Below are 14,748 nucleotides of genomic sequence, written 5' to 3'. Positions count from 1 at the left end.
TACATCAGAAATTGAATGGCATGGAAATGGGCTGCAAATGTATCTTGTTTTAAGGATGTTGAGATCATATACACAGTATATATATATATATATATATATATATATATATATATATAACCTCTGTTCTTGCGTACCTGCAGTGAAGGCAGATTCTCATTGGATTACCACCAGCATCTGTTCAGAACATTCAAGTGGAAAATGTTGTACTAAAATGGGATTATCTGTGACAATTTAGAGAGATTACAGCGTGTTTGGCATGCTTGGTTTTATTCTCAGAGAACTGTAGGATATATTTCTGCATGTACCTTTTTTTCTCTACAGCTCAAATTAAGTAGTTTAGCAGTTTGGAAATTACCTTTGGCCCTTTGTGAAGTCCTTAGAAGAACTGTAAATGTAATTGCTTTTCATGGGCAGGCAGAAAAGCTTCATGGGATTAGATGAAATGTAGCCCATCCCTGTCTGTCCTGTTGAAATTCTTATCCATGAAATGAAGAGCTGTGCTGGTGTACAACGGAGGCGTTAGTGTTAGGGTGTGAGAGATGCAGATGGTCGCTTGTCTCGCATTCTTTCTCTGTGCTTGTCATGCTTTGCCACTGCTCATTATTTTATTAAATGGGTTTGTGGAACCTCACTGTAAGAGAGAGGGGTGAAAAGAAGATCTTCGATTCAATGGCATTATATCTGTTAATGAAAAATGCAATCAATGCATGCTTTTAGATGCAGAGTTTTATGGTAGTTGTTCTAAATGGCACACAATGACTTAACTTTAGTGTGGACCAAGTCAACAAATAAACAGCTAGCCTATTAGTCAAAGTTGTTTTGTTTTGCTGCTATTCCCATGTATTACGACAATGCACATCTATTAAACTTTAAAATGTCGTTCATTTTTCTTTCAGTATACCTGATCTGTGAATGTGTCTGTACTATTTTATATTTATTGCACTATTGTATATGTGCAGCACTTTAAACTATATGGGGTTAGAAAAGGTTCATGCATTGCGTAAGAGACACCAACATTCAAAATGTAAATACTCACTCTCTCAGTATTTTAGAACAATCTGGCACTCTACCCTCTTCTCCTCCAACACATTGTACTCTAAATACCTTCGGAGCTGCATGTGGTAGCAAAGAGTCTCTGATATTAATAGTTTATAGCCTATATTTCATAACTGTCCATGAAAGCAGAGCAAGCTGACAATGGCAACTGTAACGATTTGATGGTAAAAAAAACAAAAAACTGAATATAGGGTCAGTCAGTACACACAAGATTCTTGTTCCTTGCCAATATTTTTACCAGTCAGGGGAAGTATTAAGTAACAACAATAATGAATTATTATGTAGTAATAGTACTAATAGGTAATCATGTAATCCATAAAAAAAAGAAAAATTATAAAAAAAAAAAAAAAAAATTATATTAAATACTGGTTATATTAAAGCTGCAGAACGTAACTTTTGGCACTCTAGCGGTTAATAAACAGAACTGCGTGCGTCTTGTGGAAGAACATTGTAGCCGGAACTACTTCTGTCTGTTCATGTCTATGATGAATCACGCGGGTACTGGGCTAGTCTGCAGCGGTACCTACCCATTATAGGTGTACTGTATAGTGATTCATGACAAGCCAAAAACACGGTTTGGAAAATGGATTCACGGTGTACTCTCTTATTATATAAATTTTGTACATTTTGAAAAATCAAAAAAGTTACAGACTGCAGCTTTAACAAAATGTAACTGTAACTGGTGGTTACTTAATCCAGATTACATTTCCAAGTCCATGACAACACCACAAGTTAAAAATAATACATAAAATATCACTTGAAAAACTGTCACCTTCATGATGGGGGAAAAGCATGCAGCACCCCTGAATTCTCCCTCAGATATATCAGATATGTGTTGGGATTCAGTGCAGTTGTTGAACTCTGCAGTGGTCAAAGATACAGGTCTATCCAACATTCCCACAGGATATCTGACTGCTTCAGGCCTGTTCTCTCACTCAGCAAGGTACCAAAGTAGGCTAAAGTTCTGATAGATTTTTTTAAATATTATTTAGGTCAGTGTACTGTGGCACAGATTCCACTCTGTTGATGCACAGTACCTTCATGGGAGAGTCTCTCTGCTGGGTTCAAGGTTGAACTAGTTTCCATCACTAATCTGTACTTTGCTTTCTGATCCAACTGTCCATCCCTCACAGTAGTTTGAGTAATGCACTATTATTATTATTGCCCACATTAGTGATAGTAATATGAACAAACCCCTAACCTTAAATGGGATAATTCACCCCCCCAAAAAAATAATTTTGTCATCATTTACTCACCCTCAAGTTGTTCCACTCCCAAAATATCCCATAGCTGAATTTCTTTACTTTGATATATTAGCAAAGACAGCCTTAATATCCTCCAAACTTCTCCCAAAGGAGGAAACTCTTACAACAGACTTTTCGTTCAGTACTCTGATCTGTATTAATTTCCACAGTGCTAATTATCATTATTAATTTAATATTTAGCTGACACGTTTATTCAAAAAGTTACCAAAAGCTCAGCTCAGACCTTTAACCATTAGGCAACTTAATACAGTCATGACTGATCAAAAGGTGAAATTGCAGTATGAGGTAAAATTGCATAGCCAGGCTTTGACAAGAAGTATGGTCCACTTTGCATCTTATTCTATTTATTTTGGGAAAATGTTTGTCTCAAGCCCCCATTATTATTATTTTTTGATCCTGGTTTGTAAATAACTGCATAAAGCTTAAGGCCTGAATACCGTAGAGTCAGCAAGTCATTCCATTGGTTTAAATGACCCTAGCATGGATATGTCAGATTCGTTTAATGATCACTAGTCATCAAGACTCAGTGGGGGGCCTTTTCAGATAGGTCCATTTTTTAAAAGTTAAAGTTCAGCATGCTCTCTTGTCCCGTGAGCCTTGTGAAAGAGTGATTTAGAACATAGAGATCCAAGGATACAAGACCCATACAGTTTAGTTTGTTATAGCTTTATTTTTAATAACAGCTGAGCATAGCTTTTACCTCTCAGCTGGCTGAGCTAGCTATCAGTCTACTGCCTGCTGTTTTCCCATTGTAGAGATTTTGGTTTATGGAGTTTATGAGTGTGTGTGATCTGTTATGGAGTGACTAAACTCCAGGGTCTCAATGCTGGCATGGTTTCTTACTAAATGAAGATGATGATATGTGGGAGAAATCCTTCTCGTTCATTAGTTCATATTCAAGCCAGCAAACTTGTCCTCCCTAAAGTAATACGGAAGGGATTATGTGTGAGAAAGAAAGGCTTGAAGGTGGAAAAAAAAAGTTTTATTGCTCAGAGGTTGCTGTTTTATTACTTAATAGAGTTCTCAGATATATTTCAATGACAAGGCCAGACATCTCCAAGTGGGTGGACCTTGGTGAAATAAGGTGGACCTCTATTCTTTGTCTCCTTCACAAGCTTTGAAACTGCAACTTGTCAAGCAGCTGCATTATTATATTATTATCCAATTATATAAATTATTCAGAGCCATAGTTTTATGGGAGTTTCTGAATTATTAGAATACTGCCTAATTTTAGACATACTGATTAACTAAATAGTTCACTATAAAAAAAAAAAAAAAGTACCTTGAATGCTACAAGGACTCAAATCGATGAATCCTGTTCATTGGTTTGCTTATCAATGTTATATGTTCATTTAAAAGAACCACTCAAACGAAGCGATTCACTATAACGGTCACACTTTATTTTAAGGTCCAATTCTCACTATTAACAAACCATTAACTACGACTTTTGCCTCAATAAACTCCTAATTTGCTGCTTATTAATAGTTAGTAAGGTAGTTGTTAAGTTTAGGTATTGGGTAGGATTAGGGATGTAAAATATGGTCATGCAGAATAGGTGCTTTATAAGTACTAATAAACGCTGATATGTTATTAAGAGACATGATAACAAGCAACTAGTTAATAATGAGAATTGGTCCCTATACTAAAGTGTTACCAGTATAATGAATCAGACTTTCCAAAGTTACCCACGGGAGAGAGAGGACCATCTAGGACAAACCAAATCACTAAAATGAATATGACTTTCCACTGATACATATGAAAGTCAGTTTAGGATGAACTGATGTACTTCTCGAGAGAGAAAAGCTGCACGAGAGAGAGAGAGAGAGAGAGAGAGATGTTCAAGACGAACCTGTTTTTTGAATACAACTTTCCAATGCTACATATAAATGAATATGTACCATTTAGGATGACTCTAAATCAGTAGAATAATTTGACAGTGTAGTTATTTGCCACCGATTACTCGGCGATCTTTGCACTACATTGTTGCCAAAAAAAATTACTTGTTACTGGATTCTGCAAGCAGCACTCAGTACTCTTGTATTTGGGGTTGATTGAGAAAGACAAGCGGAAGTGAGAAACAAAGTTGCCCAGCTCTGCCTTTGTTTTTTGTTTTTGCTAAATTTTAACAATTATGAAAAATCTCAGTCATAGCAAATTAAATACTGAGACAAACATAAAATAATAATAATAAAATGCGGTTACACTTTATATTAGGTGGCCTTAACTACTATGTACTTACATCAAAAATAAGTACAATGTACTTATTGTGTTCATATTGTATTGCAAAACACTTCCGCTGCTATTGAGGTGGGATACGGGTAAGGTTAGGGACAGGTTTGGTGTTATGGGTAGGTTTAAGGGTGTAATTCTACAGTGTAATTCTAAATGTAATTACAGAAATTAATTACAAATGTAATTACATATAGGTGTTTTTAAAAATATAAGTACAATGTAAAACATGTATGTACACAATAAGTGCATTGTACCAAATGATTAATTTAAATGTAAGTACACAGTAGTTAAGGCCACCTACACAGTAAATTCCACAGTGTTAAATCAACACCGCTTGGTGTACATATGGGAACTGGTTCCCATATGTACACCAAGCGGTGTTTATTTAGCACTGGGAAATTTACTGTGTAATATAACGTGGGACCTAAAATGCTTTCAGAAACATCTTTGTGATGCTCTCATACATACTCTCTGATTTATTGTTACAGGGTATTTCGAATATCATACCCCCTCACCCAGGTGACCCGTTTAGGGTTGATCAAACCCCAGACTGTGCCCTAGCAGCAACTTACGAACCTGCCCTCTTTAGCCAGAGCCACCTGATGCTTTCTTGGTTGTGTCTGTGGTGGTATAAATGGCTCTTCTTCATCTTTCTCCTATTATTCTAAGTTTTGTGTATGCCCTGCATAGCAACTGTCCTGCACAGTCCTGACACCCAACCTCCACGGGCCAAAACTTGGCTCTCCAACCTTTTCTTTCACAGACTTTCCTTCTGCCAAATCTCTCAGCTGCAGCTGTCATGACCATTGTTATTCTTTTCTGCAGTGTCCTCTCCACATCACCTTTGGCTATTGTTTCCATTGACTGGTCTATGTTAGGATCTCGTTCACCGGAGCTGCAGTTAGGGCTGCTAACCCACCCCACCTCACTTTGCTGTATTTCGTCGTTCCAGGCTGTGAATTGCCTTTCCATTCATTATCAATCTTTCTTGGTTGTCAACTAGACTCTTCCTGGTAGTCACTGGTGTACCAAACAGTAGTAGAAACATCTTTGTGATACTACACTAGGACATTGCAGGGTGCTTTTGACTACTATACACCCTCAGGTGAGGCCTGTGCCCTAGCAGCAATTCATTATTATTGATTAATAAAGACTTATTTTTATTCGGTTCCTTAGAAAATACTATGACCTCAACACACTTTTACCATAATGCATGATTTGTAAGCAAACACTTGTTGACGTTTACATCACATAACCATCTCCATGGCTTTTCTGATGCACGGTATACAAGTTCAGTGTAGGGTTTAGTGTAAGTGGTTCATTATTTTTAAATAAGATTGTTTTTAAACTTGAGAGAATTATCTTTTAGCAGCTCCCACAAGGCATTTCATTTCCAAACTGCTGCGATACAAGAACCAACATAATAAAACGTTGCCAGATTTCACATTCATTTCGGATAAAACTGAACAGGCTAGAGTCACTTTGCAATATTGCATGTTTTTCCAGTGAGCCTTGGTAGGTAACAACGAATACTATTTATATACCGTGGTGGGCAGGACTACTTTTTGTTATTTACTGGACTGACAAAGAAACATGGAAAAATATTCACAATGATGGATAACTTGTTATTAAGAGGTGTTGATTAGGCACAACCTGAAGCAGAGTTTAGTCGTTTATGCTTGCCGAGCAAAGTAGCAATTTGCTGCATTAATATAGAACTGATGTTGAGTTCATTGTTGTCTAGAAGAAACAGCTGAGCTATTAAAAATATCTCATTTGTCATTCTTCTCTCCTGTGTGTTTTATCCTTTGCAGAAACTGTCTTTTAGGAATTTATTTTTCGTTAGCGAGTGTAGTGTGTTATAAACTGAAGAGGAAAAGCACACACCCCCCACAGGGAAATGGAGAAGCGTGTCAGCTAATGGTGTGTGAAGTATGGGACAGAGGGACACCATGACCTTCACTGTTCCTCAGCGTATGTAACAAAACTGAACAATAGAACCTTCTGGGCTGATTGCATAACCGCCAGCCCAAGCTCTCTAGTCCTCAGCCCTGGTCTATTAGCACCTACAGGCGTCCTCTAGATAGATACACAGAAAGCGGGACACAGATAGAAACCTGGAAAGATATCCCACTATAACGTCTCCTTTAAAAGGAATAGTTCATCAAAAATGAACACCCTCAGGCCATCCAAGATGAAGACAAGTTTGTTTCTACTTTAGAACAGATTTGGAGGAATTTTGCATTATATCATTACGTCTACATTAATCCGGATACATTTGAAAACAGTGTTTTCATTTTAAAACGCTCTCTGCTTAACTGCACTTGTGTAAAGCCTCAAAAAATCTCACTGAGACAATACAGACGGAACAGGCATGATATGTTTTCATGCAATTCTTCTGACAGGATCATTTTTAGGAAAATAACTCACTATTCACTGATGCGTCCAGGTCGCACTCACTCACGAATGTATGTCTGATCTAAAACGCAACTGCCCTCATGTTTTGCCGCAAACAGCACTCGCGAGTAAATTTTCTGTCATCTTTGCAGGACTGTGATATGAAGAGTGTATAAAGTAACACATCTGTAGCAATAGTGTGAAAGCGAATAGCACATAACAGGCACAATACCAGTATAAACATAGATATGCATTGGTACAATATGTGTCATATGACTAAACATGCGTCATCGTTTTCAAAAGCCTCCGTTTTCACAGTCCACACTACAATGCGAAAACAGCGTTTTCAAAATATCCACTTTGGAGATCGTTTTCAAAAAGCTTTCTCACAAAACAAAACAAAAACGCTGTCTCAGTGTGGACGGAAGGCCACAATGGAGAGAAAAAGATGCGTTTTCAAATGAAAATGTATTAGTGTGGACAAGGCCTTGCTCACAAATGAATCCTCTGCAGTGAATAGGTGCTGTCAAAATGAGAGTTCAAATTGCTGTTGAAAAAGCATCACAAACATCCACAAGTAATCCACGTGACTCCAGCCCATCAATTAATGTCTTGTGAAGTGAAAAGCTGCATCAAATCAAAACAAATCCATCATTAAAGCATTTTAACTTTGAACTGCCAGCCCGGCATTTCACATGTCAGGTTTGAATGTCTCTTTAAAATAATAATAATAATAATAATAATAAACAATTAGCTTTTTGGGGGTTTCCTTGTTTCCTTCTTATCTCCTGAACTTACATTATTATTATGACATTATTAGTTGTTTTTTTAGACATACAGTAATGTTCAGCCATTAACTTGTTGCAAATGTGCCAGTCTGTTAATCAAGCGTGTGTGAAATCAAAATTCAAATCTATCGGCCTGTTAAAAAAAATAATGTTGTAGGCTTATAGAAGAGACTGCTGTCTGCTAAATGGTAATTTAAGAACAGAAATAGCATGATGCCAGATGCGTTCATCCCAATAATCATGCTGTCTTTACTCTCAAACTCTCTTCCCCTTTGAGTCACACTAGGCTGCATTATGAGTTTATGCACTAGAATATCTAGGCACAGGAACAGCTTCTTCTTCTTCTATACTGTATGTATATTGATTATCGCTAATAACGAACTATCTGTGAGGATGATATTAATGAGTGTTGAATGACAGAGTCAGGTTATTGACTTGTTGAGTTATTGTGATCTGTTGTTCATAGGAACGTTGTCTCCATTTTAGGTTCTGTCACAGCACCGCTCAGCGTTAATTCTGAGAATTAAATGGAATTAATTGTTGGGTAATTAAAGGACAAGGTTTAATGAAAGTGATTTACTGACACCCTTTCATCTCCTGAAACCCTTGGTGGACTGGTGATCAAGCAAGAATAAGTAGCCAGACAATTTTATGCCACTTTGTATGGAGTCAGAATGATCTCTGAATGAATTAATAGGTCTAGAGTGACAAAATATGAAACATAAATTAAACAAATACATACGTGTGCTTGCATTTTTTTTTCCTGGTGCACATACACATATTTGATCCCCTATCAGTTAGCAAGATTTCTGGCTCCCAGGTGTATTTTATACAGTGGGAAGTTGTGGCCTAATGGTTAGAGAGTTGGACTCGTAATTTGAAGGTTGCGAGTTCGACTCTCCAGCCGGCAGGAATTATAGTTGGGGGGAGTGAATGTACACCTCAATACCATGACTGAGGTGTCCTGTAGCAAGGCACCAAACCCCCAACTGCTCCCTGTATATATATTTATCAGGTAAATGCATTTTAAAATCATCATAAATATCTGTGTTTTGTTATCTTGCATTTCAAACATATAAGCATATTAACAGAGTTTACCCTGTCAGATGTCTCAGTTGGACAAACAATGATTTGTCTTTTCTCAATCATTTAAATATTGGTGTCCAGGACACTGTGAGCCCGGAGACTGTAATGGCTGTTAAGATAATCTGAACGTTTAGCCCATTTCTTAGAAAATACAGAGATCTATGATTGTATTGTGTAGCACATAAAATTAAAAACATATGATTTTTGGTCTAATCACCCAGCCCTAATGTAAAGGACTGCTGACATGTTATTCATCACAGCTCTCACTGGATTTGGATGGTATTGTGTTTATTAACTAATCATTGCTGTATTTTCATAGAATTTCTGTCAGTCATTTGTGCCATTAACATATGCTGTAGAGGAACCTGTCAATTCAGCATGCAGTATGTTAGAGTATGCTAGAGTCAGGAATTCATAAACAACTACTTTACACCGTGTGTAGAATATGTAGAGCTTGCAGATTCCTTTGAATGAATCATAGTGCCCTCCAGATATTGAACATATCAGAGCAACAACAGAAACTAGTAAAGAAATAATTGTGGATGGGTGCCAGCAATTTGTTGATTTTTTTTTTTTTTTTTTAAAGGGTCTCTGTTCAGTCAGCATATAAATTTGAATTTTATATCAGTCATTTATCTTTTAGCATCTATTCTATGGTGACACGCATACGTTTGGTCACTAGTGATCCAAAGATTAGACGTCGCTTTGATTAATGATTTCAACATGTCATTATAAAATGTAACTGCTCTGAATATGTATTATCCCAGATATATTGACCATCATAAAATGTTTGAAATGTGGTTCCAATCTGATGATAGCTGAGAAAGTTTTGTTTAAATTATGACTGATAGACATGTTTGGGAGGATGAAAATCATAGCCCCAAATTACACCTTCAGCATCCTTATATGAGACTGTAAGGTCTTTCAGGTCTTTTCAGTGTTCTTTCAGCATCATCGTTTATTGATGTGCTGAAAAAAAGTATTTTGTATTGTCAAAAGCATGTTGAGAGCTGTAACTTTGAGTGCCTCCATCTCCTCAAGGAAACACATTCTGAATAGCAGATTGAAATTACAGTGTAGAAAAGTTTTCCTCAAAATGAACAAACTGTGATTCTGAAAAGAAAAGATTGGACTGCCCTGAGATACATTTATATTATTCTCTTTCTCTCTTTTTAGATGACTTGAGTCATGAAGCCTCTGGATCATTTCTGGATGAGGCCACATCACCCTCATCAACCCATTTGTTTGGTGGCTTCCATATGACAGACAGGAATCCGGTTTCTGTAGTCCAGTCAGATCCCACAGGCTCGTCAAATGGTAGCAGGGAACAACCTGCATTTTCCTCTGTACTCACATTACTTGCCAGCACGGCCCAAAAGCTTCCCGAACTCTCGTCAAAAGTTGTTGCACATGACAATGAAACACATCAATGGCCTTCAAATGGATCTTTGGAACGAGTGGAGCCATTTACTCTTCCATTGTCTGTGCTGGTCAGCAACCAATCCAATAACTCAGGTTTGTTCCCAGAATGCAGCTATTTCTATATCTTACAGTTAATTTAGATGTCATTGGGTTTGTAGAGACTACCCTAAAGACTAAAAAAAAAAAAAAAAAACGGCATATGCTGGTTAGTTATGTTTTGAAGCATGACTGCTGGTTTGAGCTGGTTTAAGCTTGTCCTTAGTTGGTCATGAGCTGGTTTAAGCTGGTCCTGAACTGGTTATGAGCTAGTTCTGAGCAGCAGCTAGTTGCTTAGGATCAGCACATTACCAGCTTAAACCAGCTCATGACCAGATAAGGACCAACTAAGGACAGGCTCAAATCAGCTACCATGCTTCAAAACATACCTAACCAGCATATGCAGTTTTTAGTCAGTCATCGGTAAATTATTCCTTAAACTATTCCTTAAAATGTGTAGGCATGGAAGCCCTGCTGTCAACATCAAATTTGCCATCTTTTCCGTCATCACATGAATCATGGGTATTGTCCAAAAATCGTGTCCAAATACCCCTCATTGAAGCATTTCAAATTGAAATAGGCTCAGCACATTATTTTATCATTTTTGCCTTTGTTAAGTTCTGCAAACTGTTTTGAAGCTTATGTAACCACTTTTCAGTGTTTCATGAAAAGACCGTTTTAGAACCTTCTGTTTTTTAAAGCTGTTTGAACAGCCACTGGGCACTATGTCACAAATCACACATTATTGCTTCATCCCAGGAGCTTTTTCAGTGCTGTAGCAGTTTACTTAGAACTCATTCAACAGGCCCAGAGCACTAAACGTGCCCCAGTGTTTAACAAAGGAATACCCAAAAATGGCATATACAACTATGCTACTCTCAACGCTTCCCCACACACAGTGGTCAATTGCCTCATTGTTGGACCCCACTGATCACAGGAAAGTGAGTAAAATGGTATATTGCAAAGCTGAACCAAAATAATTGATATTTACATTCAAGGCAGTTAATAGACTTATTCAGAATATTTATAGATAGTGAATCAAACATAGGGGAGTGCTGGTCTGTTTGTTTCCTCTTGCCAAGATAATAGTTTTGAACATGGTTTAAAGGGTTCATGAACTGCCTTTTTCTTATTATGTTGTACTGTTCTATGAGGTCCACTTATAATGCTATGAAGATTTTTTACATAAAAAAAAAAATAATAATTTAGAGGTAATAGGCTATTTTCTGTCCTGTTTTGACCCCCCTCATCAGAACGCTCTGTTTGAATAGGTGTGGCGGATTGTAGACTCGGACTGTTATGATGGAAATGCACACTGGTATGCTTTTATAACTGTTGTATACTGTATGTTTGACGTCCTACATCCTTCACAGATGAACAGATGGTATGATTTAGGTTAAAAATGCATAAATACTGAGTACATATCAAATGATCTGCAATAACAGACAAAGACAAAACAGACAAAAATCCAATAGAGTTGGCACAGCATCATCTTTTAGTTTCAATCCTGTATCGAATTTCCTTGTTTGTAAACAAACCCATGTTAAAATGAAGCGTATGAAGGACTAAGTTCTTGCTGACGTGGTCTGGAACTTCATTAAAAATAACGTTCATCCAATCTTTCCTAATGTTGGGATCAGAAGGAAGGCAATGCAATGTTTTTCCACAACTTGGGACGTAAGGTTTCAGCGTAGACCTGCATTTCTCTTGCTATTTACACTACAGTACATGCACGAATCAGTGGGCGGGGCTAAACATGCAGTGATGTAGAAGCAGGCGTTGATCTTCTTCTGTGGAGGCGGCGCTTATCCACACTATTACATCATAAAGTGGTACATTCCACAACCTGTCGTTTTGGCAGATTGGCTTCAATATAAGCTGTTTTTAGACTAACAAGAACGTTTTGAGTTCTGAAACTTACAGGATGTTTTATATAGTACAATGACCTCTTATATGTTAAAAGATTTAGGGAATTTTGATTTCTCAGTTCATGACCCCTTTAAGTAAGAAAGAGGACTAGCAATGCTGCCACATTATTGATGAGCTGTTGAGGACTGATAAGAAAAATTCCTATAGTAGAGATAAAAACACCTGTTCTATACAATGTGAACTGCAATTTAAAGTGATAGTTCACCCAAAAATGAAAATTCTGTTATTAATTACTCACCCTCATGTTTTTCCAAATCCGTAAGACCTTTGTTTATCTTCAGAACACAAATAAAGATATTTTTGATGAAATCCGAGAGCTCTCCATATACTGTACATCTCTCTCAATACAACTGAAATGTTCCCAGGTCCAGAAACGTAGCAATGACATCAGTAAAATAGTCAATGTGACATCAGGGGTTCGACCGTAATTTTATGAAGCTACAAGAATACTTTTTGTGCGCAAAGAAAACAAAAATAACGACTTTATTCAACAATTCTTTTCCTCCTCATCCCGTCTGCTGCGGCGCGCCACCATTGTGGAGAGTATCATGACGCATGTGCTTGCTTCCGCTTCATGGAAACAAACAACGCATGCATGTGCTACGTTGTGTTACGGTTTTGGAACGACATTGGGGTGAGGAATTAATGACAGAATTTTCATTTTTGGTTGAACTATCCCTTTAAATTAATGAGACTTGCTTTAAAATTTTATTCTATTATGTTATTTATTTACTTACTTATTTATTTATTGGATTGTGACAAATAGAAATCAGGTGGTTGAAAAGAAGGGGTTAAAAATAAAAGTGAATCATAACATGATTAATTACATTTTGATAAATGATTACAGGCATTGTTTTTTAAATAATGTGAAAAGATGAATCATGCACAGAAAGATCAAGAATGTTGCCATCTCTGACTGACAGGTGTTTAGAGGAGAGTGGTTGAAAATGATTTGACTATATTCTTCACCCACACCGTTATGTTGTTATCCAAAATAGAATGTCGTGTTCATTAGATTTTTTTTATTTTTTATTTTTTTAGATTTCTTGGTGACTTTAAGTGAGAAGCATAACCTCCATCTATGAAGTACAGTATATACTGTGCCAAACATCTCCAACCCTTGAAACTCTTTAATTTTCCTGGTACACTTGTTCTTTGTAATGAAGCCCTCAGGTCAGTCAACAGCCATTGGTCAGTCAAGCTTATAGGTATCCAAACATCAAGCATTGTTGTTCTGTAGTAACAGACTAGAATATAAGAGAACATAACATTTGAAATGCTCTTCAAGAGAAAAGTAAAGTATACTTTTTTTATATAACCATAAATCTATAACAATATATTTTAAGCATGTAAAGCTGATGTCCCTTTTGACATGTTGTATACAGTATAGTGAAACTGCTATAATAAAAATAATTGATTTAAATGAAGTATTCAAATCCTAGAGCTGCTGAGAATCATACATTCTTAAAAATAATCTGTTAAAGTCAGTTAATGCCAATATTTCATTTAATTCCCTGGCTTCAGAGGAGACATGCACAGCTCAGGCAATTAAATATTTAAAGATGGGCCATCAGCCATCAAGGGTTTTAAGATAGAGTTCCCCCTTCATGACTCTGTGTGTAGTCTCATAATTAGATACAATAAGTAAATTTTTTTCAATGGGAATCTAAAATTCTAACCAAAAAAAAAGCCATTCTCTACCATAAAACCAACCAACCAACCTCACCCATGCAAGAATATCCAACAACACTAGAATTGGAACACTAGAATGTATTTCATAAATAATATGAAATACATAATAGGGCCAAAAAAAAAAAACAATATTGTAATTTATTCACCCTCATGCCTCTCCGGATATTTTCATCCATTAAATGCAAGGATGAGGTTTTTGACTGTAACCATCAAGCTAAAAAAAAAACAAACAAAAAACGACCATAACACTAGTCAATATGATTATTGCGCTTTGATTGCCTTATGTGAAAAGTAGACTATACAGTAAGCTGTATTCACTCAAAAATCCTCCCCTATTCAAATCTGCTGTGCAATAACTTTTGTTTAAAGAATGAGTGGCATATAAAGAAGAGAAAGAAACTGTACACAAACCTCACTGGTTTTCATGTCAATCATCATCAATGTGAGATATTTAAATGCATAACAAGAACTGCATTTGAGAAAATTCCACACCCCTCTTGCAATACATCTACTCCTTGACTTGAGTGCTATATAGAACACAATCTATATAGAACACAGCATTTAAATTCTAATGCTGTACACAAGGTCAAGCTACATTTTGACACACCCTTCTTCAGTGTTCTGAAGCAATTGCATTCTTTCTGCAGGTAGTCGACCTGAAGCATGCATTCTCAACCTGAAGCACATTCTTGATGCATTTGCTGTAAATTATTTATTTAATGACCCAAACAAGGCTACCTGGAAATGCACTTAGAGAAAAGACTAATGGCAAACCTGGTCAGTTTGTTGCTTAAATATCCTTGTAGAGACGACTCCCAGTTCAAAGGCTCAAAATGGACAGGCTG

General features: G+C 36.8%; 1 protein-coding gene across 6 annotated transcripts in view; it reads left to right on the top strand.

Moving 5' to 3' along the window:
• Positions 1 to 14,748, top strand: part of kiaa1549lb (KIAA1549-like b) — an 87,377-nt gene that overhangs the window by 13,052 nt on the left and 59,577 nt on the right. For 5 of the 6 annotated variants that reach the window (XM_058751947.1, XM_058751946.1, XM_058751949.1 and 2 more), the window contains one exon: positions 10,001 to 10,339. The exons of the other annotated variant lie outside the window; for it this stretch is intronic. In XM_058751947.1, the coding sequence (XP_058607930.1) occupies positions 10,001 to 10,339 (339 nt within the window). The remainder of the gene's footprint in view (positions 1 to 10,000; positions 10,340 to 14,748) is intronic. 6 annotated transcript variants of the gene reach the window in all.

Source organism: Onychostoma macrolepis, chromosome 18, assembly GCF_012432095.1.
Source record: "Onychostoma macrolepis isolate SWU-2019 chromosome 18, ASM1243209v1, whole genome shotgun sequence".
Classification (NCBI taxonomy): Eukaryota; Metazoa; Chordata; class Actinopteri; order Cypriniformes; family Cyprinidae; genus Onychostoma; species Onychostoma macrolepis.
This window is presented reverse-complemented; position numbering and strand designations above follow the sequence as displayed.